The sequence below is a fragment of the Toxotes jaculatrix genome, chromosome 2 (assembly GCF_017976425.1).
Source record: "Toxotes jaculatrix isolate fToxJac2 chromosome 2, fToxJac2.pri, whole genome shotgun sequence".
NCBI lineage: Eukaryota > Metazoa > Chordata > Actinopteri > Toxotidae > Toxotes > Toxotes jaculatrix.
This window is the reverse complement of record NC_054395.1, coordinates 27,485,956-27,512,383: the sequence shown is the minus strand read 5'-3', so window position 1 is coordinate 27,512,383 and position 26,428 is coordinate 27,485,956. Positions and strand designations below refer to the sequence as shown.

General features: G+C 43.5%; 1 protein-coding gene across 1 annotated transcript; it reads right to left on the bottom strand.

Moving 5' to 3' along the window:
- Window positions 1-931: 931 nt before the first annotated feature.
- zfp64 (zinc finger protein 64 homolog (mouse)) lies at window positions 932-4,561 on the bottom strand. The gene is made up of 6 exons (XM_041046089.1): window positions 4,346-4,561; window positions 4,016-4,186; window positions 3,760-3,906; window positions 3,540-3,602; window positions 3,193-3,444; window positions 932-3,076 (listed from the first exon to the last, which is right to left on the bottom strand). The coding sequence occupies exons 1-6, from the start codon at window positions 4,365-4,367 to the stop codon at window positions 1,656-1,658; spliced, it is 2,076 nt and encodes a 691-aa protein (XP_040902023.1). The 5' UTR covers window positions 4,368-4,561; the 3' UTR covers window positions 932-1,655.
- Window positions 4,562-26,428: the final 21,867 nt, after the last annotated feature.

Genomic DNA, 26,428 nt, shown 5'->3' with positions numbered 1-26,428 from the left:
CACTTACCCCAGCCATGATGTCACATATGGAGAAAGGGAAGGGGGGGAAAAATGGGCTCTTCTCCTCAAGAGTGCTCAGGATTAGGGCCTGGATGCCTGTTAGATAATAGATCAAAGAGATACACCAGAGAGCACCGCTTGCTTTTCCCACATAACACTCACTTTCATATATAATGGAATTTCAGGAGCTTTTTTTTTTTCCCAATTCTACCTGAAGACTTTGGTTCTGGAATCGCACACAATGTCCAAACGGGTCACCGGAGACACCATCACAGATCAGTGGTGTGACTACAATATAAATGTGAGCGCAGCCACTGACAATGCAGGAGCACAACTCGTCCCATTCCAGACCCACGGACGAATCATCTTATATCTGTCTCATACAGAACCTAAATATGAGGCTACAGCCAGCGGCTAGCTTAGCTTAGCTTAGCTTAGCTTAGCAACATGCTGAAACAGCAAACCTGCTGTCTCTGCCCACCGCCACACGTTATATCTTATTTAGTATCTCTAAATTGCACTTGTGTAAATGTACTTAGTAAATTCTATAGCATTAAATAAAATATATACGAGGTAAAAGATGAGTTATTAGATTGTTGTATCACAACAAGAAGTGGAACTGTCATTATATTTCTTTGCCATTTCCTCTTCCGACAGTAGACAGTTCACCTTTTGAACCGCAAACCAACTCTGAGGTAAAACATCAGCGCAGTCAAAGAGTCATTCATCAAACAACTTCATCTGAGTTTGTGGCCATGGCGAGCCACAAAATGTAGGAGTCTGCATCAGGAGAGCCATTAGTGCTGAGGGACGAGAGAGAAATCAATGGTCAACTGTTCACAGGAGACTCCTATTTAGGTCCAGCCTTCACTCTCTGCAAATACTAAGTGCTGGAGTCTGAGTGTAAAAAAAGGCCAGAATAATAGATAGCCACAAGCAAAACAGGCACTTTATTGAAAATCTATTGGGAGAGCAACTTGGCTTTTAGAAAATAAGACCTTGATATGCTGTCTGATGCTTTCTACAATTGACATCTACTTTGTAGACTCAGAATGAGGGCTTGCAAATATTCATTTCCAAAAAAAAAAAAAGCTACATATACAGAATTTGTAGAATCAGTACTACAAGAGTGCAATAACCCACAGTTTCAGGGTAAACTTCTCCCTGTACTCTAATTCCTCCGCTGCCACCTTATGGACAAACGGGAGAAAACCATGGCACAAAGAAGTTCAATTTCAAGTTGTGTCCATTTGATTAAGATTTTATTCTTCTACCTTTTAGAATTTCTTCTAAGAGGTTTGATGAAAATAAACAGTATTTTAGTTCGGATGCCTCCAAAAATGACACTTGAAAATAAAGTGTATGAAATGATGTGCTAATGATTAACTTTCATGTTCAAAAGTTATTCAGTGTTAAACATTCTGGACTGAATGAATGTGCTACGACAACAATTAAATATTCTAAAACCTGGAAATTAGAACAATTATATGTCCAAAGTTAACAGTATTGTTACTTAAGTGGTTAAACTGCTAGAAACAAAAACTGTTATATGTTAATGGCCTGCACATACGTAACCTTTAGGCCTCAGAGTTCTTACTGGCAAAGAAATAACTTACGATACAGTCTTTTCATTTTCAACACACTGAACCCTCCGCTCACTGTGGAATACCTTCCAGTGTGTGTGAATCTGTGTAGAGTGTGTGAGGAGAGAGCTGCCCTATTGCACTTTGCTGTGGCTGAGTGGACACAATCAGTGGAACGCTGTGGATGACCACATTCTGGCTGCCAAGGCCAATGTTGGGCACCAGTAGCGCACTTTCCTCACAGGGTAAGGCACTCTCCTCGACCGTAACCGTCCCTGCGGATTTGGACATGTCCTCCGACGGACCACATACCATGTTGGGTGGTGTTGCTGTGGTCACCATAGCGGTGTTCCCTTCTGTCACCACTGTGACCTCTGTGCCACCTTCCTGGATCAAGGCGTTGAGGCCCTCCAGTTCAGAGCAGGTGGTGATGAAAGTCTGCGTGCCGCTGCTGGAGTCCTGAGTGGTTATGGCGGTCTGCAGCAGGGCCTGGTGGAGTGGGTTGTTGGCGTCTTGGGGGTTGAGTTGTGTCAAGAGCACCGTCTGGGATTCGAGGGTGGCTTCTGCAGTCTGGGACGAGCCGAGCGGTTGCATAGGAGCAAGCAGGTTGACCTGCTGGATCATGGAGTTCACTACCATGTCCTGGTTTTCTGGGCTTAGAAGGACCATGTTGGTCTTACTCTGACTATCCACACCAGCTGGGATTAAGGGGTTCTCCTGGCCCAAAGGGTGAGATACGATGATTTTGAGCTGTGCATTGCTGTAAGGAGCCATTGAGTCAGACGCTATAGGAACTTCAAGCTGGGTGTTGCTCTGTGGTGTCGTAACGGGAACCAAGTTGACAGCGTCGGCTGGCGCAGAGAGATGGAGCTGCAACACATTCTGAGTATCTCTATGTTGCTTTCTGTGGCTCCGCAGGGAGTCCTCCCTCACAAAGGAAGCATCGCACGAGTCGCAGCAGAAGGCTCGAGCTGCGTCCAGTTTGGCCCGATACCGGGAGCTCACAGGCTTTGGAGAGTCACCTCCTCCACTCTTCCCTCCACCTCTGCCGCCTTTCTCGGGCTTATCTGAGTGGCACTTCTTTTTGTGAATGACAAGGTTGCTGCGCTGCTTGGAGGCAAAGTTGCAGAAGTCACATTTAAAGGGTCGCTCCTCTGAGTGGATCCTCTCGTGGACCTTGAGCGCCCCCTTGCTGGAGCACGAGTAAGTGCACTTTGAACACTGGATGGGCTGAGTGGGTTGGTGTTCTCGCGAGTGCTGCCGCAGAGCTGTCTTGTTGGAACACTTGAAATCACAGTGCACGCATTGGAAGGAGTTCTCAGTGGCATGTTTGATCTGGATGTGAGATTTCAGGTTGCCTTTCATGGCGCAGCGGTACTCACAAAAGTCACATTTGTAAGGCTTTTCACCCGAGTGAATCCGGACGTGCCTCTTCAGGTCTGAGTTGATTTTGAACTTCGCATCACACTGTTGGCACTGGAAAGGTGCATCCCCTTGCAAAAAGAAAAAGAAAACATATTGTAAAATGCTAGAAAATGATTTTCACTGCAGTCTGGAACAACAACAACATCCCACAGCTGATGACAGTTAAGGATTTTTGTCTCCCTACCAGTGTGGGAGCGGAGGTGCACGGTGAGCTGGCTGGAGTTGCGGCTGGCATAAGGACAGATCTGGCATTTAAACGGTCGTTCATCATAGTGGATACGCAGGTGCTTCTTCAAACTGCTGCTGTCGGCTGCTGCGTAGGGACAGTGTTTACACTTGTGCGGCTTCTCGCCTGTGTGTAAGCGGCTGTGCATGTTGAGCTTGTCCCGCCGACTGAAGCGCTTGTGGCACAGCTCACATTCAAACGGCTTCTCACCTGGATGGTGAAAGGTAAAAACAACTTGTGTCAACATCTAATTCTTAAGGGCTCGAGCAACAGAGCAACATCACACATGCAGGGCACTGACGTACCGGTGTGGGTTTTGAGATGCCGCTCCATGTCTTTTTGGCCATACTGTGTTTTAAATGTGCAACCTGAGGATCAAGAGAAATCAGGTTTTTACAAGGTGTGTGAAGCCTGTGTACTTGTGGAAAATTAATTTAACTTTGACCGGCGGGAAGAGCAGTTTTCCCTGCTTGGCAGCGGAAAAGAAGGAATGTGTTACAGTCATAAACAGCAAGAGGCATCAACCTGAGAAACAGCAGCTGTGTCTCTTTGAAGTCAGGGTAGGTTTTAACTTTTTGGAAGGTGTTTTCTGTGCTTTGGTCAGGATCTTTTTGACACCTCTCATGACACAGGTCTGGTAGGTTTCCTCGAACACGAACTCAGTGCTGGAATCTGAGCAGGACAAGAAGCACAAGAGATTCTCAGTGCACAAAACCAGGAGCCAGTAACTCAAGTCTGCATGCAAATTATTAACGACAAAACCAGAGCCATGGTATTTTACCTGGAAGAGTGGCTGCTGCAGCGGTGGCTGATGGGTCAGAGGTGGGTAGGTAACATCCATGTTGCTTGTGGGCGAGAAAGACCTCAAAATTATTGTACTGCTGCTTGCAGAAGCCACAGATATGGATATCTGGGCTCACCTCCACCACAACAGAGTGTCCTGCAGCGACTTCTGAAGGCAGAAAGCACATAACAGGAAACCATGATCTCAGTTGGAAGTTGTATAATGTACGTACGCTAAACTGACACCGACATGTCTGCAATGCTAGGGCCGAGATGTTGGAGGTGTTGCGTTAGTTAGGGACCGTGTTAACAACTGTTTTCCTTTTACCTTCGGCGTTGTATGTTGCCATTTTCGAGCTTGTTTTGATGGAGACCAACTCGTCTTCTGGCTCCTCAAAAGCCTACACGGCGTCCGCCATGATGTTAAACTGTAACCGGCTCGACTAAAGACGCGGCCAACGCAGACGCTACATGTTTCACACGCGAAGTTTACCGCGGATTGGTTATCAATGGCAATAACAGTTTACTTCTCTGAAAACACTGATCCAGGTCGGTTTTACGACACGCCAAGTGGGGTTTGCGGCAGCGGGGGTAAGCGTGCGTTCCTGTCTACAGGGTGACGTCATGCGTTGCGTTTAGATGCGGTGGGAAAAACCTGAGTTACCTCATGACAGAAATTCCTGGCCTTATTTTAATCATTGTGTTTCTCATTTTGGCTTATATCCATACAATTCAATAGCATTTACAAACCGAGTGCTATATCAAACAACATTATTTCATCTTTTGCATGAACAGAGGGGAATGGTTACAGCAAGTAAAACCTGTTTCATGTGGACACCTGTTTTAAGATACCTGAAAATGTGAACTAATCCTTTAACACGTACGCGACTGATTCTTTGTTAAATGGCGCGGGAAATGATAAGGTTTGAAATTTACGAGCACCTGAAAGCAGCATTACCACTGCTTTAAAGGAGCTGGATTCAGCAGCGGCCAGAAGCGGTTTAGTTCACAAAAATGTTGTTTACTTCTTTGAGAGAAACAGAAGACACGCTAACAGGAAAGTCCAACACATACGTTTAAACACTTGCACCAGAGACAGAGAGAAATTTGACCGAATTGAGAATCTTTTCTAACATTGTTTACAAAAGGCCCAGCAAGGCCTTTACCGCCACCTGTCGTGTTGGAAGTCGTATAAAATGACCTACTACTACAAACTGTTTCTTGGAGTCACACAAAATCTCTCTGAATTCAGCCGACGTTTGCCCTGAGAGTAAAAACGCTGCAGCGTTGGCACATTTCTGTCTCAGAGTATGGGCCTAAGCACCAGCTGTGATGCCTACAGCGACTTAAAAGACCATTTCTCGTATGAAAGGTAAGCTTTCTGGTGTAGCAATTGCTGTAGGACACTTAAATATACATGCCCTGCCATCTTTCAAGTAAGGGCAATTTACTGGGTTGTTGGGGTGAGTGAATGAGAATGCCTCTTTTTTTTTTTTTATGCCAGAGCAGTTGTGCTGGTGTGAATAAGCCATGAAAGTGACTGACACGCAGCTCCATTTTCAGTGGCAGGTCCTTAACTGCCTGATTGCCACTGTGAAGCTCAGGAATTTCCTTACGCTGACTTTCCTGCATGGCAAAGGCACAAGACTGATTCCTTCCCTGCTGAAACAGCAAATCTTTCAGAGTCAGACATGAGGTACGCGCACACACACACATTTATAGGGAGAGACACACACACACACACACATTTATAGGGAGAGACACACACACAGGCACATGGACACACACAAATGCGGGGCCTTTCATTTCCTGCCCACATGAATGTGACTAGTTGATTACCATTGTCTTTGAACTGGATTTTGTCCACACATATTCACACACTTGTATGACTGTTAATGTGACATTATAAAGGAGGTGTCGTCTTCCTTGGGCATTTTGAAATTCGAAAGACATGAAAAGGCATGAAAAATAAATAATTAGATTTGACCGAAGAGTGTGCAAATTACATGCACCCCCCCCCCCCCCCCCCCTCCACACACACACACACACACACAAACTCAGTATGGTTAAATGTACATCAAAAGACCACATTAACATGGAACACACAAATGACTCAGATATGTGGTAATTAAAGAAAGACTTATGTTGTTGCCCCCCCCCCCCCCCCCCCCCACAGCAGTGGAGAACAGGCCAGTGTGCTCTCTACTTTGATCTAGACTTCCTTTTCAACAATCAAAAGAATTGTAAATGTGTTTTTTCGCTTTTCACACTTGCAGCTCAGGATTACCTTCCTCTTGTTGTGACTGAGCAGTTTGGTCACTTCATTATTAGGCCTTATATTTAGAGGAAACACTGCACCAACATTAGTGTGTATTGTTACACCCAGGAAAGCTGCAACTGATAATTTATGTTCACTGATTATTTGGGCAGATTATTCTCACAGTCAATCGATGAATCATTTGGTCTCTAAAATGTCAGAAAATAGTGAAAAATTCTCATTTTGGTTACCCAGAATGCAAGTTTATACATTTGTATTGCTCTTTTTTTTGTCCAGTTCCTAAGATATTCAGTTTATTAGCACAGAAAACAAAGAAAACGCATGAATCTTCACATTTAAAAAAGCTGGAACCTCTACATTTTTGCTTGAATAATTACTTGAACAAATAATTGAATATCAGAAGTATTGCCAATTAATCTTCTGTCAGCTGACCAGTCAACACATTGTTTAAGATCTGATTTACAATAATACCAGTCTCCACTGGTTAAGTACTCTGTGTGCATGTGACAGCTTTTTTCACAAGGCTACCCCCCATCCTTTTAAAACAATAAACCTGTGTGCAGTTGCTATATTCAGAAACAAAGTATTATTTGGACATCCAGCTGTGCCAGTTTTCATTTGTGGACGCGCCCCTTTCCCATTCATTGAGACGCCTGAGTATTCAGTGAGTGATGTAATGTCCCTCTTTTCCCCAATGAGACAAGGGCAACAATAGGGGGGAGTGCCTCTGTCACATTATTTTCCCCCACCGAGGCACGCCAGCTGCTTACAGTTGCTTAATGGCTACGAGCTGTCACAAGGCATCACAGCCCGCTGCCACACAGGAGCGGCAGATGCTTTAATTGCACAATGACTTGTAGGTTGTCAACAGCAATTATACCAGGCTTCCACCTGAGGGCACCCAAAGAACACCGTCTACCCACTTCACTGGCAAGACGCAAGCCTCAGAAGCTGGCTGCCACACATAAACCTGATCTCTGAGTTTTGCTTCTGTCCAGACAAGAGCTGCAGAAGGATTCCAAGTCTCTTTTTAGCTTAATGGCTTAGCCATGTGCTGCAAAGATCTGGGCAGGATTGTCAGACAGCAGGCTCAGGACCCCAAAATCATATTTAGACATGAAATATTTATCTAGCTTTGTCACCTTAGGGCCCGCTGCTCACCGTGCTGCGGCAGGTCGTGGTGTGCAGAGTTTGAGTAATTTTGCTCATTATTAATTCATGTCATTTTTTTTCTTTGTGATTCAGGGGAGGCTCATTCGCCGCTGCCAGCCCTAAGATTATTATCATTAAGAGGAAGCAAATAAAATGGTGAGTTCAAAGCTATGCTGCAACATGCTTCAGCCCACATTTGTTCAACTGTGTTGATGGTTTGTTATATACAGTCTCGGGCTCTGAGAAAATACTGTGTAATGTGCTTAGATTTGTGGTCCATTCTATTTATAGGCGTCCCTGAAATTATAATCAAGCCACTGAGAAACCAAACACACGTAGTGACCTTCTGTTTGTGTCGTGTCAAATTGAATGGGTAAAAGATGTCCCAAGTCCCGTGTTTGTTTTGAGCCATAAGACAAATTATACACACGTGTATGAATTCCTTTGGTCAACAGCTGCCATCGCAGCATCAGATAAAACGGAGCCAAAGTCTGGGAACCATCAGATGCATCCAACACTCCCACTTCATCATATAAAAAGACAGTGTACACGAGTGCACACAGCAAACACACACACAGACTTGCACACGCAAGCAAGTGCAGCCGTGCTACACATAAAAGGTGCACATGCTCACACGCAAATCAGCGCTATGCTCTTTGTATCTGCCAACTGATGCAGATGATAGGGCTGCCGATGAGTGCAGGCTAACCAGAGACTACTGGGTACATGTGGCGTCACAGACAATAGCAGGCCTTACGTGGAGAGTATCCAACCCCAAGAAACACGCTGGCATATAAATGCAGACAAAATTGTAACCATTTTTTACGTAGTTTAAATTTTCATGCTGTATATTGTTAAGAGTGAAGTTTTTGTGCTGATATAGAGGCTTGCGCAAATGTTAATGTGGCCGTGGTGGCAGGTATATAAAATGTGGATGTTACCTAGAGGAAGAGGAAAGAGGAGCTGTCTTGTCTCCCAATTAGAAACACATTTCTATCAAAAACAGAACTGTTTCTCGTGGGGTCTGCTTTGGCAGGAAGGTGCTGTGGGTGCCTTGTATTTTGCTGGAGCGTCAGCAGGGGGTGTCCAAAATCAGGCTAGGGAAAGAGACCCTGTGCTTATTTGAAGCAGCTTACAAGGCAGTGCTCCAGTTTGTAGTAGCTGACATTTTGGAACCAGTGGGTCAGCAAAATGGAGAAGCCACGGAGATGTATCAAAACCAGTGAGGATTTTGATCACACGATCGTTCGCTGTGTGTAATTTATTGTGGCTCTTCGGTTTTTCCTCTGTAGTGAGTTCTAATTATAGTTGCTGGGAACTGTCCATTAACATTATTGCACAAGTAGGTTTCAGGTGTTGCTTTCTACTCCCAAGTAGAACAGAGCAGGAAATGAGGTCACGGACCGAATATTTTGGGTTTAGGCAGATGCACGGGACTAAAGCTAAACAAAAAAAAATGGTGCACGTGTGTGTGCGCGTGCATGCATGCATGCGTGATGTGCACATGTGCATTTTTTTTTTGTTTGTGATGTTGTCAATGATTTCATGATGGAGGAGGGAATCTTGATAGTTAGACAGATAACAATGAGGCTACCTTATTCATGCCCTGCACACACACCTACAGACACACACATGGACACACACATACACACACACACACACACGGCATCATCATCGTCACAGAGGGAGCAAGGCTCATAATTGGACAGAGGTGTCTGTAGATAATGAAGCCAGACCTCACACCTGCCAAACCTTGGGGATTTCACTTGACTGGCCACTTAAATCTTCCTCACTCTGCGGGTCTGGAGGGCAAGAGAGTGAGTAAGGAACTAATGGAAAAAAAAGCACGCGCTACAGGGAGGATCCCTGTCAGCATGAGTGTAGTGTGGACCCCCCCCCCCCCACCTCCCGCCAGCTAACTCAGCCCCCACAGCTCGTTCCATACAGCACCCACCTCACTTCACTTCACTGTAAATCCTCTGGTGTCAAGGATTTCAGACGGAAATGGGGAAATGCTGCACCAGCTATTTTGTTTCAAACTCTCAAAACACTCGCTTCTCCCAAGTTGTCTTTGGTGACAGCGTTGTGTGCGGGAAGCGTATTGTGCCAGCTTTTAGTGGGGTGTCATTTGAGGTGCTGAAAGGGAAATCAGATAGACGCTTCAACGGAGAAATACTTCTATATAGAAAGTTTACCTGACAGTCATCAGTGAAGGTGTGACACTGTATCAGTGGTAGCAAAAAACTACACCAATTAGGGACCAAGTTTACTCTGGCAAAATCTTAACAATTTATGAGAAACAAAATGGAATCTCACTCCGTCTTTTTTCATGAGTTGATCCATAAATAAGGCTTGGAAATCATTGTCATTCTGGGTACAAACACAGTTTTGACAAAGCACAAGGAGAGAAGATTCTGTTAAATTCTATTCTATGCTACTCTATTCTATTCTATTCTGTTCTATTCTATTCTATTCTATAAATACACAGACAGGAGTAGGAGACAGCAGGGGGATATCACTCTTTGTTAGCTTGTCATGAAGTCAGCCATGTCAGCCTTTACATAGGAAGCTGTGTCTGCTTTCAAAAGGTTGTAGTGGTAAATGGTGAGAATCAATAACTTTGTAGTGCTAACAGACAAAAATAGAGGCCGGTAGCTTTGTCTGTGGGTTAGCTGCATCCAGATGGTCTGGGTATATCTGTCATATTCTAATCTTTAGTCTGCAGATATTGGATAAAAAGGAGAAGCACGTGCTTGTCAAACTCTGCTGTCTTGTGGAAGTTGTTTTTTTGTGCCTCCCGCCGCTGCCCGAAGTCGAGCCGTGCGTTCGTTTCTTTCACTTCAGGGCCAAAGCGAGGTTGCTTGGAGAACCTCAATCATATTTGTGAGTACAGAGAAATACTGATAGAGAGACAATAGTGATTCCTGCTGGAGGTTTACACGCATGTCCGTAAGTGCTACAGCAGCGCACAGGGTCACGTAGAGAGGTTGTTAGGTGTCAGTGAAACTGCGATACGACGCATACAAGCTGGCAGATTTACAGCAGGACAATGAGAGAAATGCGCAATATTCAAACGGTTACAAAATCTGAATGAATTCGAAAATCGTCCCCTTCTGACTGGGGCTTTCATTCTGCATGAAAGGAGCCAGTAAACCCAGCCCAGGGTAGTAATCTTGGATACTTTCAGTTTAATTTTCCGATGTCCAGGCCAGGTGGGAAGGTAAATGAGCCCAGGTGGCTCGCCTGGCCTGTGATACCCAGGAGGGAAAGCTTGCAATCAACAGCAACAAAAACCAGCATCCATGGTGATGGATAGTGTCACATGCCCACCTAGTGTTTGTGCTCTAAGTGCTGTGCATACTGAGGTGATAGCTCACCTCATCTTCCACTCTGATAGATTATAGATAGACGAAAAGCTGTGTGAGCAGAGCCAGTTTTGGGAAATGTGCTGTAACCGTAGACCCTGGATCATCGTCGTCCCATCTTTTACCAGCTTAAACTGCCACACGGAGACACTTTTAGTAGTTGGGCAACATTCGCTAATGTGGATCTTCTTTCCAAATTGCAGTGATAAGCAACACTGAAATGTGCCCTGAAATGAAATCACACGGAAACCGAAAGCTTATCAAGATGAAACTGTGCAATAGTACAAGAATTATCCATCACCATCCATCATGTATTTGTTTGCAGGAAACAGATTACATGGATCTTAATTGAAATATTATTTTACCTTCATTTGAATTATTTATGGGGTTGCTGACTAGATTCATACCTCAGAGAAAAACACGAACACATTATGTGATGCAAGAATGTGTGTGTGTGTGTGTGTGTGTGTATTTGTGAGTATTTCTCATATATTATTCAAAGTGTAGAGTCAGAATATGGTCCTACGTAGCCATATGAAGGATATCAAAGGGCCTGTCTTATATACAATTTACTTGAGATCCACTGGCCAGAGCCGAGCTGTCCATTGGCCTACCATTGCTAATGAGATCGGGGGGTAAAATTGAGAGTGGTGGGCTGGCTGTCATCCGCTAGGTGATGGTTTTAAGACTAAGCAGTGATACTTCATTAATTAACCTTCACATTCTATGTAGATCTGCTCATCAAGATGCAGTTAATTAAAGAAAGGTCATTCCAAGGGCTGCTGGGAAGCGGCATTATTACAATGGAGGGATGGCACTGCTTTGAGCGAGATAACACAGGGGAGGGGGCAGGGAGGGGGCGGGGAGGGGGCGATCACCCAGTCACTGCTAAAATGGCAGACGACTTGCCAGAGCCAGTTTCTGAACTCTTGACTGTGGACCAGATTAGCTCTAGTTTTTTTTTTTTTTGTTTTGTTTTGTTTTTTTATTTTTTACATTCACGCTTTTTTTTTTTTTTTTGTATAGAACACTCAATCGACAGCATCTATCTTTTAGCATCTCAGTATAGTTTTTCTCCGCTCTTTTTGCAGCCCTGTGTCTTCCCTGCCAATTTCTCGGGTGAATTCTACTTTCTCTGACCTTGCTCGGTGTACAGGGAAAAAAAAAATGCCATCTTGAGTAAATAAAAGGCCAGGAACTCAGCGGGATATGAAATAGTTATGCGTCATCCATAAGTGAAATCCATTTCCGTGTGGTAACTTATTCATTTTGATTTCTGCCTATCTGTCTATATATCTATCTTTGTCACTGTCCGCTAAAGCACAGCTTAAAATATGTAGTCTTGTTTTGGAGAGTGGATCGAGCAGATACTGTGGCGTTGTCCCTGTTAGGGTCTTATCAGTCAGGAAGCGATTGTGTCTGTGCAGGCCTGCATGCTGACATAAGGACGGAGACAGTTAGAGACAGCTTCGTATGAAATAATGTGTCTGTACAATTGCCTCTTGGCCGATCACACAAGTGAGATCAGACTTAGTGTTACAAATGGCTTTCTGTAATGTTTTTGCCAAGCTTTATTTTTTGATAATGGTGGCACCTCCTCTCTCAGTGCTGTCTTGTTTGGGTCCGTGGCGTCGGTTTTTCAAAAATGTTGCTCCGCTGCAAAATTGTAGCGAGACATCAGCGCCTCCCCTGTGTCCACTCAGTCCTCCCGTAGTCATCCCTGAGTGTCTGTTGGCATTGCTTCCAATGGCAGGTGTAGAGACAAACGAGAGGCGGCGCGCAAACGCGTGCACGCGCATGCATTCGAGCGTGTGTGTGTGCGTGTATATGTGTGTGTGTATATACCCCTCCCATCTCGCCACGATACAGTAACTGCTGACCCTGGACACAGTGCCATTATGGCAGACGAGGCAGGGCTCCCCTGGCAGCGGCTGGGGCGGCTGGTTGCTAGGTGGAGAGACATTACCGCGGGCCTCTGTAATAATTTATCCTAAGAGCGCGGCGAGCCGTCATGTAGCCCCTGACAGAGAGCTGCAGTACTTTATCAGCCTGCCTGTAAATCAGCCATGTGTGGGTGCAGACGGCAACATTGTTTGATCTCTTTCAGACACTCTAATAATCTGCTCCCCTCTGATTGATACCTCCACACAACAAAGCACATTACACCAGCAAACCACAGCAGCCATCAGTGTGTGTGTGTGTGTGTGTACGTGCATGTGCTAATGTCTGTCTGTAAGATGTGTGTGTGTGTGTGTGTCGGTGCGTGCGTGTGTGTGTCTTTCTGGTGGTCATCAGTATTGCCAGTGGCCTGGGGAGGGAGAGGGAGGGGATGAATGAGTCTTCTGCAGAAACACAGGGTCATTTGGAGTCTCTAAACCAATGACAGGCTAACGGGTTCACAAAACGATCACTGGATGAAGGGAGGGAGGGAGGGAGGGAGGGAGAGAGAGGGGTGGGGAGAGAGAGAGAGGTGGGGAGGCAGTGCCACCAACCTCAGCACAAGAAATCCAGCAAACAGATAAAGAGCTACTGAAGCAGTTATTCTTTTCTTAAATGGCTGCAGTTTTGTAAACGTGGGTTTTTGTAAAGAGGCCTGTAAAAGTCTTGTGAGGAGGAATGTGATTTTACATATGAAATAAACATTTAATTCGTAACATTTGGACAAAAAGAAATTCCCAGCCTTTTCTTTAAAAATTGTACAAAGATAGTTTTCAATAAGCCAATAATGTTTTAAATGAATGTGGTCCACACTTTGACATATACTACAGATGTAACGACGCAGCTGAATGCTTCTTTCTTTCCTTTACAATGCTGATATTTATTTTTCTTTATTCCATCCGTAGCCTTCTATCAAATCAAAGTGAATTGCATCCTTTCCAAATTGCCTTCCAACTCCTTGCTTGATATGGCTCATATACAAAGGAGAGCAATGTCCCATCCAACAATACCCATACCATTTGTGCCGCTCAGCTTCAGAATGTCATTGGTTTGAGTGTGACAGTAAAACATAACTCCACCTTTTCAGTGGCTTGCATTGGAACATGGCTTCCAATTATTCAGCTCCAAATTCAATAGCAATTTTCTGCTCAATGAAATAGTGGTTTCAATCTCTAGAGTAATGTCACTTTAGAGAGATTTTCAAAATGGCATGTCTGTGAGTGAATAGATGGACACGGGAGGATTCATTTTGCTTGAGGAAATGATACTTGTCCGCTGAAGCTTGTCATTTATTGATGAAGAGACCTACCTCTTCAGATACTATAGAATCTACAGTGCGGGTATAAGATGCAGTGTTTTTGCTCCTGTTGCGGAGTCCTTATGAAACATATCTAATTTTTATCTTTTAGTCAGAATTTCTAAAAAGATAAAAATGCCAACCAGATGCATAACCTTATGAATGTGTTTGGTCAGATGGAGCCTATTTTGCTTCGGCGCAGCATTAAAAGTAGCACTGAACAATAAAAAAAAAAAAAAATGCAATTATACGTGTGTTTGTGTGTAACGTATCAGTAGCCCATCCAGGGCCCCATAATGAATGCAATGCAACGTGCGATCACTGAGCCGTGCGTATGCCCCGCTCAATGCATCTCTGAAAATAAACAGAGCAATGGAAATGGTTCTCATTAGTGTTGTTTTCATATTAAGTCCCTCAGACAAGGTTGACAAACCCAGCTCCCTGTGCCAGGCTCCTCAGGGACCATCGCTTCAATACAGCTAGGGCAAACAACACCAGCCGATACCAACACCATTACCACCTCCTATAGTTACTTATCCTCCCCTCCCTCCCTGTGGAGTGCTCTGTCTACACAGACCAGGGGAAAATGCATTAAGATCTTCCAGCAGCATAGAGAAAGAGTCCTGCTTTCATTTATCACCATTGCTATTGGCCCTAAAAGGGACAAATGTCTGTTCTCCATCTCTGTGCTATTAGAATTGGAGAAATGTGTGCTGTGTGTGCGAGATGGAAGTTATTTTGTGCTCCAGAGACGATCCACTGCGAGGCTGTTTAGCAGGGAGGGAACAGGTGTGCCGAGCTTCTGGCTTCCACCATGTGTTCCAGTTGTTTCATCTGCACCTGTTTCCCCAGTCCTATATATGATGATCAAAACACTTTATTAACCATAAAGTGTTCCTGTTTGCATGCCACGCTATCTCTGCCTCTAAGCGTTTTTTTTTTTTTTTTTAACAGTCACATATCATCAGGATGTAATTAATTCCTACAGAAGAGGTTGTTGTGTCAAAATATGTCCTGCTTAGAAGATAAAGTTTCATTTGCTGTTTTGCAAATTGATAAATAGTAATGTAAACCAGAGTAAAATCAGCTCAGGAAAGCAATAATGATTTTTTTTCCCGAGCTGTCTCAAAGTGTAAGTTATGTGCTTTGTGCATAAAGTCAGAGAAATACAAGAGAAATGGGAATTTTCACACGTTTTATTCTGACCAAAAACTTTAGGTTGCCTAATGGAAGCAGAAATGTTTCCTCACGCTAACTGATTTTTGATTAATCAGTTAAATGGTTGGTCTGCTGAATGTCAGAAAACAGTGAAAAATACCTGCCACTTTCCCAAAGCACAGAGTGACGTGTTGTTGACGTGATGTTTTGTACGTCTCAAAGTTTTTCAGTTTACCGTCACTTAAGTTATAGTAAATTTACTGTTGCGCGACTGATCCATTAATGGAATAATTATTTTGGCTCTGACTGCTGCTTTTTTTGACCAGCCTTGTAACTTGAACACAACTTGGTACTTAACTGTACAGATGGGATGTAAGAATAATAAATTCATTTCAAAAGAAACCATCGGTTTCAGCTCAGATTTTTGTTATGGTAATTCTGTAATGTGGATGTATACCATCTTATCTTCCACGAGACCTTATCTTTATCTTAATTTAGTTTGTGGCGGTTTCACCAGATTTAGTGAGTCTGCTTTGTTTGCTGCATTTGCTGTTTTACTGTTCAGGTTCTTTCCTGGGAAAAGTGACCTCTCAACAGCAGCTACAGTGGTTTATCCGAGCGAGATGACAGTGATAGTCACCATGGCGAAAATGACAAACAAAAAAAAATGGCCTGTACTGAAATGTAATATGCCCCCCTTTTTTTTTTCTACAGCAGACATTTTGACTTGTCAGAGTATAGGAAAAGCACAGGTGTTGCTAATAACACGAACAATGGCTCTGTTCTATTTAAGTGTCCCAGTAAGCCATGACAGTGTGACAGTGAGCCGGCATGCAATACCAGGACCCTGAAACTGAAGCAGCTAAATGGAATTCAGCTATCATTAATTTCATGATTTACTCCTGTGCTTTTCCTCCTGTGACGTGTCTAAATGTCTACAGTGAAAAAGGTCTGTTAATGGAAAATTGATGGGGGGGGGGAGAACAGGTCACATTCTGACTGACAGGTGTCTGGTTGGTGGTGTTTATGCTAATCACTGTACAGTTTGTAGATGTGAGAGTCTGGTCCGTGTGTCTCGTCCTCTTCCTCACACGGTCTCTGGATCTCTCTGGCCCACCTGAGTTGTGATTTGGCAGAGCACATCACGCTGCTGCAGGCTACTGTAAATATCACCTTTCTTGCTATCTTCAAGACCTGCTTTTCCAGTAAATAGGGGAACATGTAATTCAATATACTGTGTCGGGCCATTTACTTTCAGAGGACATCTAGGTGACATGACTTAGTGGCCCCGGAATGAACATAAAGATTAATAAGTAATGGCCATATAAAGATGATATTTGCACTCAGATATCCCCTTTTTTTAGATTAATGCTTTTGATCACAGGGAAACTGGTAATACAAAACGAGCAGCGGACAGCAGAAGGTATGACATCTCAACACAATCTGGCACATTAGGACTCTGGAGTGCCCTACATGGCTGCTTCAAACGAAACATCTGAGCTGCTGATTTTTCCTTTTTTTCCTTTTCTTTATTGTAATCAGTAATTCTGCTGGCCTTGCGTGATATTTCTGACAGTGCACAATTGTGAATTACCCAAGTTGATCATACAGCTACATCATGATTTCATATATGACCCTGAAGTGGTGACTCCAACTAGCTTGCATGTTACAGTTTATTGACAATAATGATAATATTGAAGTGCATGTCCCACACTCTAAAATGAAATGGTATTTGGCTGTCCTCTGTAATACTGTTGTCGGTCCCCGTGGCATTTTGTAATTTGTTGCAGTGTTTGTGTTCTCTTTCACACTTTAATATCACGGTATTGCTTCAATTTGAGCTGCAAGATAAAGTTCTGTTTCATTTTGTGGGATTAACTTACTGGGTAGCACACGTCTCAAGGTATTTGTTGTGTTTTGTTTTATCTATGAATTATTTAGAAGCTTCAAAAATAGAGAATGGGTTTAGACGACTGGACGTCCTGTCTCTCTCAGCCATCTCAGTGAGATGTTTAATTTGGTCTGCGAGCGTGGAATAGCACTTGCCACGACTGGGATTAGGTGGTTGGCTATGTAATTTCCCTGAAGGAGGAGCATGTTGAATTGGAGAATAATGATAAAGGAAGAACTGAACATTTCAAGCAAGGAAATATGAACTCGTGATTTCTGCGTGTGCTTGAAGGTGTCATGGATTTTAGCTCCAATGTGAAATAGTTTAAAAAATAGATACTGTGTTAGAAAATAAAATAAAATAAAATAAAATAAAATAAAATAAAATAAAATAAAATAAAATAAAATAAAATAAAATAAAAAAACCCCACACTATTCAACTTGTTAGTCAGTAGATGGTGCTTTAAAGTTAAGTCTGTAGCAATGCTATAATCATCCTTTATCAGGCCATTTTTCATAATTTACCCAACATGCTAAAGTTCACTGGGTCTATTAATGAAAGATTCTCTGTTTTTCTTTACACTCCGTAGCACTTTTTAAAAATGCTAATGGACTCCAACAAGCACCTGAGCAAGGATGAAAGTGCCCTAATTCCTGCTCAAAAGGTCACTGAGATGAGTTATAGTGGTATAAGCACCTGAAAGCTATTCCCTTGTTAGATTTGACAAAGGGAGGCTGCCATTTTCCCCCTTAAAAATAGTGTTGGGTAATAAATGATCATTTGTGGAATGCTGTTGCTACCAGCAGTGACTTTTCCTCTGACATAACTTTACTGCTGGCTGATTTACATCCTGGAAGTTGTCCCCAAAATATTTAAAATGAGCGTTTTATTCATGATGCACAGCAGACGGCAGTGACACACACAAGAGCTCTTATTGTGCTTCTTAGGGGAAATGGCTAATTAGTTGGCCATGAAAAATGCAGGTGTGCCTGTTTTACTATCATCCTCTATTTGACTCAACAACACTTTGGGCTTTGGTAACAGATTTGCAGCTATACGCTCAGAATCAGCACAATATGAGATATCTGGACGCCCACGCTTTTACTTTCACATCATCCGGTTACTGACACATGCATGCTATTATCAATTATGAAACACGCTGGTCTCTTGATAAGCGTGCCTTCTGTACAGTAGGTGCCGTGTGCACCTCAGCATATGCGATAGTCCTTCTCGGCAGCCCTTCGCAGGTCCCTGAAAGGTGCTCCTGGTGTGGATGCGGGGCTGTAGAGCAGGGATCACAGTGACAGTTTCAGGTGGAGGAGTCTATTAATAGTTTACCTCTCAGCCAAAGCATTTCATCATTTTTGGTGTCTGAGGGCTTCCTGCTTCAAAAAAAGAAGGCGAAGTTATGCATCTCAATCTACCCTTTCATATTTCATGCTGTTGAGGATTATAAATAAAAGGACAGACTTTGACCTGGGCTATTAGTTACCTGGGATCCTGTGGGTGGATAGTGCTTTGTCTTCTGTCAGCTCGTGGTGTTTTTCCTTCGGAAAGCAACAGGATTACAATCAAAGTCTTTGGGATTCAATATGAGATATGATACCTGCTGCCTAGCAGTGAAAAGGAGGAGGACGGTAGGGCTGAGGAACAACAAAAGGCGAGGCAAAACAAAACCGATCAGTCAAAATCAGCCAAAAGGGAGCATCAGAATGGAACAAGGTGGGGAATTTGACAGTAGGTCAAGCTATGGGTCAGTCCAAAGTACCACTCTAGTGATTGCTGTTCTTCCCCCCTGTGTGACTCTCTTGTTTTGACCACACAAACTGGCGAAAAGTCTCTGGAGATGAGCCTCTTTGACAGAGTGATGAGGAAAATGGTAAGCTAGAAAGCTCTCACTCTCTCACCTTCCCCATGGTCCAATAGATGGGCCCAGCATATGCCCAAGCAGCCTGTCAGTGCTTCGTGTTGTTAGACAGACCTTTGATCTTGAACAAATAGAGAGAAGAGTCTCAGAGCGCCTGCCTTGGGGCATAAGGAAATATGGGCATCACAAAGGGTCAAATTCTGGAAGAAGGCAGTAAAATTAAAACCTTTATTGCCATCTTTATGGCTTCATTCCCTATGGCAATTACATTATCAATGGGAAATGACAGAGCTTTGTTCCCATTATCGCTGAAATCTCTAGCAAGGAGTGTCTGATGTGCTGAGTGATGTGCGTCAGTCTGAATATTTCACCGTAGATGTGGACCTATTGTACTGTGTCAAGGCGGCTACTGTCAGGCATTTAACAAGCTGAAATTTGTTCACTTTTTGCTAATAAACACGAGCACTCAGATATAGAACTGATACTAAAAAAAAACAAAACTAAAACTTACTGCACTTCAGAGTGTTTCTATCAAATCTAGATTGACAACCCTCACTTGAAATTAATGATTTTATTTTTCTGCGACCACTCAGCCGCTAACCACCCGAAACCTCGCGCATTGACTTTTCTCTACAGATTGCAACTCATCCATTTTTTAATTGTGTTCATTTTTACCTGGGTCCCACCGGACCTGCAGCAGCGGTGGTCGTTGTCATCCGTCTGCTCTGACAGGAAGAGAGAGCGAGAGAGTGGCGCCACGCCACTTTCCACCCCAAGCTGATGTGTCAGGCTTATCACACAGCCGAGCGATCCTGAGGTGACATCCTCCACTGAATCAGTGACATTTCACGGACGGTGCAAATCTATCCATCTTTGTCAAGCATCCGCCTCAATTTTAGCATTCCCCGAGTTAGCATATTGATCACTAAGAAACGCATGAGTGAGGACTTCTTGTTTTCTGCTCCTTAAAATGGGCATGGTGAGTCCACTGGACTCCTCTGTCAAAGTCTACTGCTATGGGCCTTAATCTGCACTCTTCAAAGTTGCATAAAATATGGAGGGCTTTTGTCATTCAAGACCAAAAGCTCACCGAAAACTTTCCTCGCCACTTTACTTTGTGTCAAAAAACTTCTCTGGAGGAAGGTTTCTACAAAGTTTATTTCTACCACATATTATTGTTGTTTTCTTTATAATAAAAATTCAGCTCTTCATGCTACATACACAAAATAAGTGTACGTAGTATGTAACTTACATTAGGAAATTTCATGTTCGCTCCTTTGTTCGCCTTCGCTTTTACGGCTTCATTATGGAACAAGCAGTTTACTGGCAACCGTATCAAAGGATGGTTTGCTAACTTGTCAGAATGGTTGTTTAGGCACATATGTGTTCAATAAACCAAGCAGCTATGCTTCCTCGAGCGGCTTTACTTAACAACAATGGAGCTTTGTTTCCATCAGTTAAATTGCTGTGACGCGCCACGTAAAAACACATAAGAAGGAACCTTGTTTATGACAGAGGAAGCCCCAACCACCTGGGTCCAGCCGCGTGTAAACTCCAGCAGCTTCTGTTATTTGTGTTAGGGCGCGCAATGTAATAATTGATTAATAATGCAAAGCTTTAGGGAAAACTATAACCCCTAAAATGAGGGCGATGATTGTGCTTGCGCCGAAGCAAATCAACAGCGACAGAATAGCACCAGGGATTACAACATCTGCAGTGTGTGGTGTCGAGGTTAACTTGTCCTGTGATTACAAAACGCATTTCCCGGGAGCAGGTGTTACATTGACACCATTGCGTTCATGTATGTGCAAATGCTGGTGCAAACCGATGCACGCACACACACACACACACGCACACACCAAGTGTAGCACCCAATCACACAAAGAGGGTGAGAGAGCAGAAAGAAAAGAATGGCTGCTTCCCCAACCATATGCTTTTGGCCTCTATGCCTGTGAGACCCGTGTGAAAACATGAATGAGCAGCCTGCAAATCGATAGGGACAAGAGATCTAGTGTCTAGCAAATCCAGTGCAGACTGACATGTTCTCCATGTAATCTCTCGCATTGTGCTGTGAGGGGAAAGATTATCCTTCTCTGACTGGCTGGTAAAAGGTTGCTTTGCTGTAGTTCATGTCTGTGTGAAGGGAGGGAGCATATGCCTCTCTGTAAACGATGCTGGCTCCCCCTCCTCCTCTGTCAGAGGCTGGATTATGTCCAACATTATCCACCCCCCTCACACACACACACACACACACACACAGACACACACACAAACACACACACTCTCGACTCTCCAATAAAGGGCTTTCTCTCTCTCCCCTTCTCCTTTCAAAAATCATCGGATTTATGACAGTGGATTTCGGAAAAGTTCTCCGCCAATTTTGATGCCTGCTAAGTACCCCGGCAGGATTAGAAGAGGCCTCTTGATGTGTGCACTCCAGTGTGTTGAGCGGCACATTGTGGTCAGGTTTATCAAGTGAGGAGGGGGGGAAAAAGGCAGTAGTACATAGTGCATAATGATAAGGCTCGTTATACACATCAAGTGCTGAAAGCAGAGAGTGAGGAAGAGCATGTGTGTTTGTTTAGAATCAATAGAGAACACTATCACATTTCATTTGTCTCGTGCTGCCTTTTCCCACCTCTTCGCCTTGCATTCATAAACGGCAAATCAGAGGAGATGGCTAGCTGCACTGTAGCGGCACCATTATGGCAGATGTAGGGGAAACAGTGCAGGGCCTACTTGAATGAAATGACCGCTTCCATTGACAGTAAATTGAAACTTAACACTGCGGCACAATTTACAAAGGCATAATAAAAGGCAGCGACTTGCTCGGGATGGACTTGTAAAAAAGCAGCATACATGTTGTAAATTGTAATGAAATACAGCAATGACTTTCCCCTGATCTAGGAATAAACAGGAAAAAAGTTGTGCGATATCTGACGCAAGAGTTATTGTGCCACGCTTGTACTGGCATGTGTGTGCGTGTGTTCTTCAAGTCTAGACACAGGAGGCAGACAGTCACCTTCACAGCCATGCTATCCCTCCGAACAGTCTGCTCGCGTTTCTGTCGGCGATGATGCCGGGTGGCCCGTGTGTGCAGCTATAAATTCAGAATCGCTGAAGCAGTTTTGACTGGCTGCCTGCAGTCTGACCGCCTGACAGGAGGTCTGGCTTTTGGGCAGGTGTGAGACGAGGAAGAGCCAGGTTAGACTCAGTTAATAAAGCCTCAACCAGTTCCCCAGCCTGCCCTTGGAGATCGCTTACATCAAAGCACCAATCAAAAACTGGTGCAGATATAATTTGTCATCAGGGATTTCCTGCTGGAGAATTATAGAGAAGATACAGGCCGATCAATACTATGGATTTTCACTGCAGTGGCTGATTGTCCAATTGCCGTGAAACATGTACCGAGATAAAAGGGCACGCCTGCCATTTTGTAACAGACTGCCGAGTCAGCATAGGGCTTGTCAGATACTTATAGGCTGCTGTGATAGAAAATTATCATGCTGCAGTGTCCAAGTACTATTTAACACATTTTCCCTCCATGGGACGTGATTCATCACAGATGCCCCCTCTCTCTCTCTGCTTTTGAGGAGGCATCACTCTGCGTCATTGTCAAGTGCGGCTCTGGCCACACATGGGTGGCGTTTAAAAGGAGCAGACACACACGGATGCCAGTGCAATGCGATCCCTCCGCTGGAAGATGTCGACTAGAATTAGGAGAGACGTTGGGAGGAATATGTTAAATCCCCCAAAACTCCGCTCACTGCTGACCACTTAAAGCGTTTACAGCTGACTTAGGAAAACAAATCCTAATCATTTTAGATTAACTTCTCAAAAATACTTATTAATAGAACAGAATATTGTAGAACATATTGAAGAATCTGTGCTTTTGAGAACCTGTTGTACTCGCTAGGCACACCACACATACTGTAGGTATGCTGCACCTTTCAGATGACATTACTAAAGGTGTGTCTGAGCATTTTTTTTAAATGAAGCCTCTTATCTTTTTCTTTTGCTTAAACCTGCTCTGGTCTGATCATAAAGAGCCAATGGACCAGAACCAGATTTACAGCCATGCGGTTAGTGCAGCACATGGACAGCAGGGTGGCACAGTGAACAGCAGCACCCCAGGTTCATGGCCCCGGCATCGACCAGTTCTTGTTCAAACAGCGAGGTCAGCAAAGAGTCACATCTCTCTTTCAGGGATGAGTAGAGAACCACATGCAGGTAGAGAAACGCTGGGTTTTGCTGGGTAGCCTCGAGTTTTTTTTTCTACCTCTGCTAACGGCCTAGCTCTATGGATGGCAGTGTTGGTGTGTCCGTGGCTCTGGACCAGAGTGAATAGATGGATGGATTGCTATGAAATTTTCTACAGATATTCATGGTCCCCCAGAGGATGAATCCTACTGACCCTGGCGATCCCAGGATTGCCAAAGTTTTGAGAGAAAAATTTCAACAATTATTAGATCGTCATTTTTCCTTTTATCGTTCTATTATAAGAACTGTACACACACATATGCAGGATTGTTTGGGGCTTGGCGGAGGTATGTGCTGAGTGCCATTCTAGTCTGAGAGAGTAACATGAGGCCAGAATTAAAGTCGGTGGTTGTTTTTTTTTAAATGCTTTCTGCAAGCCAGTGTCTGTACTTCACAAGGGACGAACCTCTGTGCTGTAACATCACTGTGTAATCATGAATGAACTGAGTGCTTCTGTTAGTCCTAACAGCACCAACAGAGTGATATGTCCTCCTTCCAGGTGACTGTAAAATCTCTTGGACAGGAAATTTTATGAATGGAAGTTTTCATACAGTTGAGTGGCGGAGAGGTTAGAGGCACAGATAGAAAGATAGAAACCCGATGAAAAGGTTAATGTTTCTTTCTTTTTTTGGAGAAATTTCTGTCGGATGGACAATACTCTAGCTCATGTCTTAGAATGACAACAAGCGTTTTTCAGAGTGGGTGGGCCTAGCACCGTGGAGCGCTGAATGGAGCCCAGACATGTCCGTCTTTGTTGTACATGCCAAGCCAGTCTCCAGACTGAGGGCAGAGACTTATGGGGCTAGATGCCAGGCAGAGAAAATGAGAGGCTGCAGCTCAGTGACAGAAGCAATGACCCTCAACTCAACCATCTTTTACTGTTTACCAATGTGCTTTTGCTGTAATGACCCACTTTTAAAACTGTTCAGCCAGTGTAGAACATTATATTTTCATGTATTAAGGGAGAATTGGCTATATTTCCCATAGGGATGACCAAGAGGTTGAGGTTGTGTAGCTAGAATCCACCAGTCACAGTGTTTTATTTATTGTGGTAGTCCAGAATGAGACTTCAGATATGGTTTAGGACAAACACAAAATTAAAAGTATCTGAATAATTTAATAGAAAAGGAATTTCTTAGATATTTGCCTTTATACTGGCACCAGCATTAATTCTGATAATAATGGGACTCAGTAGAGCGCAACGTGAAAAATGCCCTACCTCACAATGTTAAGGAAAGTGATAAAAATAAAAAATATATCCTGGATCTGCCCCTTTAATTGGATCTGTAACAAAATTTAATGGGTTCTTCTCTGGCCCATGACCCGATCCCTCCACCGAGTGTGGTGCGATTTGGTTCAGTACTTTTTGTGTAATGCTGCTGACAAATAAACAAACCAGCAAACAAAACAACTAACAGACATCACTGAAAACATAACCTCATTGGCGGAGGTAATAAAGCTTTACTGGGCCACTTCAGACTCTGGCAGCCCAAAGTCTGAATATCACAGCAGATGTTTTTTTTTTAAGGACTTGATTACCCAGAAGTCATATAATGTGAGAACATGGCACATCTCTCTTTGCTTAATAACTTGCTTAATGATTAAAGTTGAACTGAAAAGAAAATTCTGGTCATATTTTTTTTTTTTTTTGTTTAAAGAAATATAAACTATAATGATTCTGCATCCGCTGTGCATTTTTCCCTGTTTTTCAAAAGAGGATAAAACAGGTCCCCCAGCTCGTTAACTGTCTGTGGTGCTCTTGGAATTGAAGCTATATTACAAACTTTTTTTTTAAAGCCTGACCACACAGAGATCCAGCATCCAAACTGTAACAACCACTGTCAGTCTGACCCAAGAAATTCACAATGTAGGGGGCGCTGTCACTCCAGAAACCAAATAAGACCTGCAGTTTTTGCTTTTGGTAATTACACTTTTGAAAAAAGTCAAAACAGACATCAAAGATATACGTATACATTTCCTTAAAATAATGAATTCTAATATACTGACACATCTTTCTGTGCAAAATAGGCTTAAATCCAAGGAATCCCATGTATTTGACTGCACACAAGTGCCGCTGCTTCCCAGCCGAGCAGCATGTCTGTTACAGAGGGTAAATAGTCTGTGTTATAATAACATTAGCACCACGCAGGCAGGCTTAGCAGAGCAGCTAGCTCTCAGGCTACAGCTTGTGTTCAGAGTCAGAGATAATAAAACCGTTGCATTGACACTGAAAACCTGTGTAAGCTGACTCCCCCCCCCCCCTCACCCAGGAATCGTTAAGGGAATCGATAAAGAATCGGACTGATAAGTAGAATCGATAACGGCACTGGTATCAATGTGATGCTGCTAAACTGAGCTCTGCCTGTTGCTCCAAACTTCAGTTGAAACTCTGGCTTGATATAATCCAAGTGAACGTCGTGTGAAAATGCATTGTTCATATTTGCCTGTACATGTAGATTCGAAGGGCTCCGATCCTAAAGCCACCACAGACCACCTGTTTGTGCACTGCCAGATTTTACTGCTGATCTCTGCGTGCCTAAAAGTGCCACTGCTGGCATGTTGCAGAGACGCTAAAACAAAATCCTCTCCACTAACTGTAAAATCTGTATCACTGAAACGCATGATTCTATTTATGCCCTGGATTTGTGAACAGAACAGCATCAAGGCATTGAGGAGACACCGTGTAACTCCAGAGCAACTTCACGAGTGGACAGAGAGAGTCAGTGTCTGGTCTGGCTGGACTGATTCTTCTCAGAGGTCAACTATAACAAAGTTATAACCATTTTGTTTTCCGCTCTCCGTTGTCCTGCCTGTCTTAGATGACGGGCGTGGGGACGAGTGTTTTGGGAAATATGCAGAGCAAAATGAATTCATACTGTAAGGTAATGAGGACTTGCATGAGCTGTAATTTTTATTATTGCCAGACACAAATTGAAAAGCATAACCTGTCTGACACCAGCTATCAGTTGTCATTATGTGGGAAAACATGCCCTCATTGCAGATAGCTGTCTGTTGACACCCAAAGTAATTGAGGAGGTAGTCGAGCTGTTGAAGGCTCTCAAAGGGGAGGACGAACACTTGATCAGAGCATTTTTATGTCTTCTGAGATGATTTGATTTCACATAATGTCTATTTTACAGCCAGATATGCCATTAATTTGCATGATAGTGAGCCAAAATGTGACATTTTTATTTAGACGTCCCCA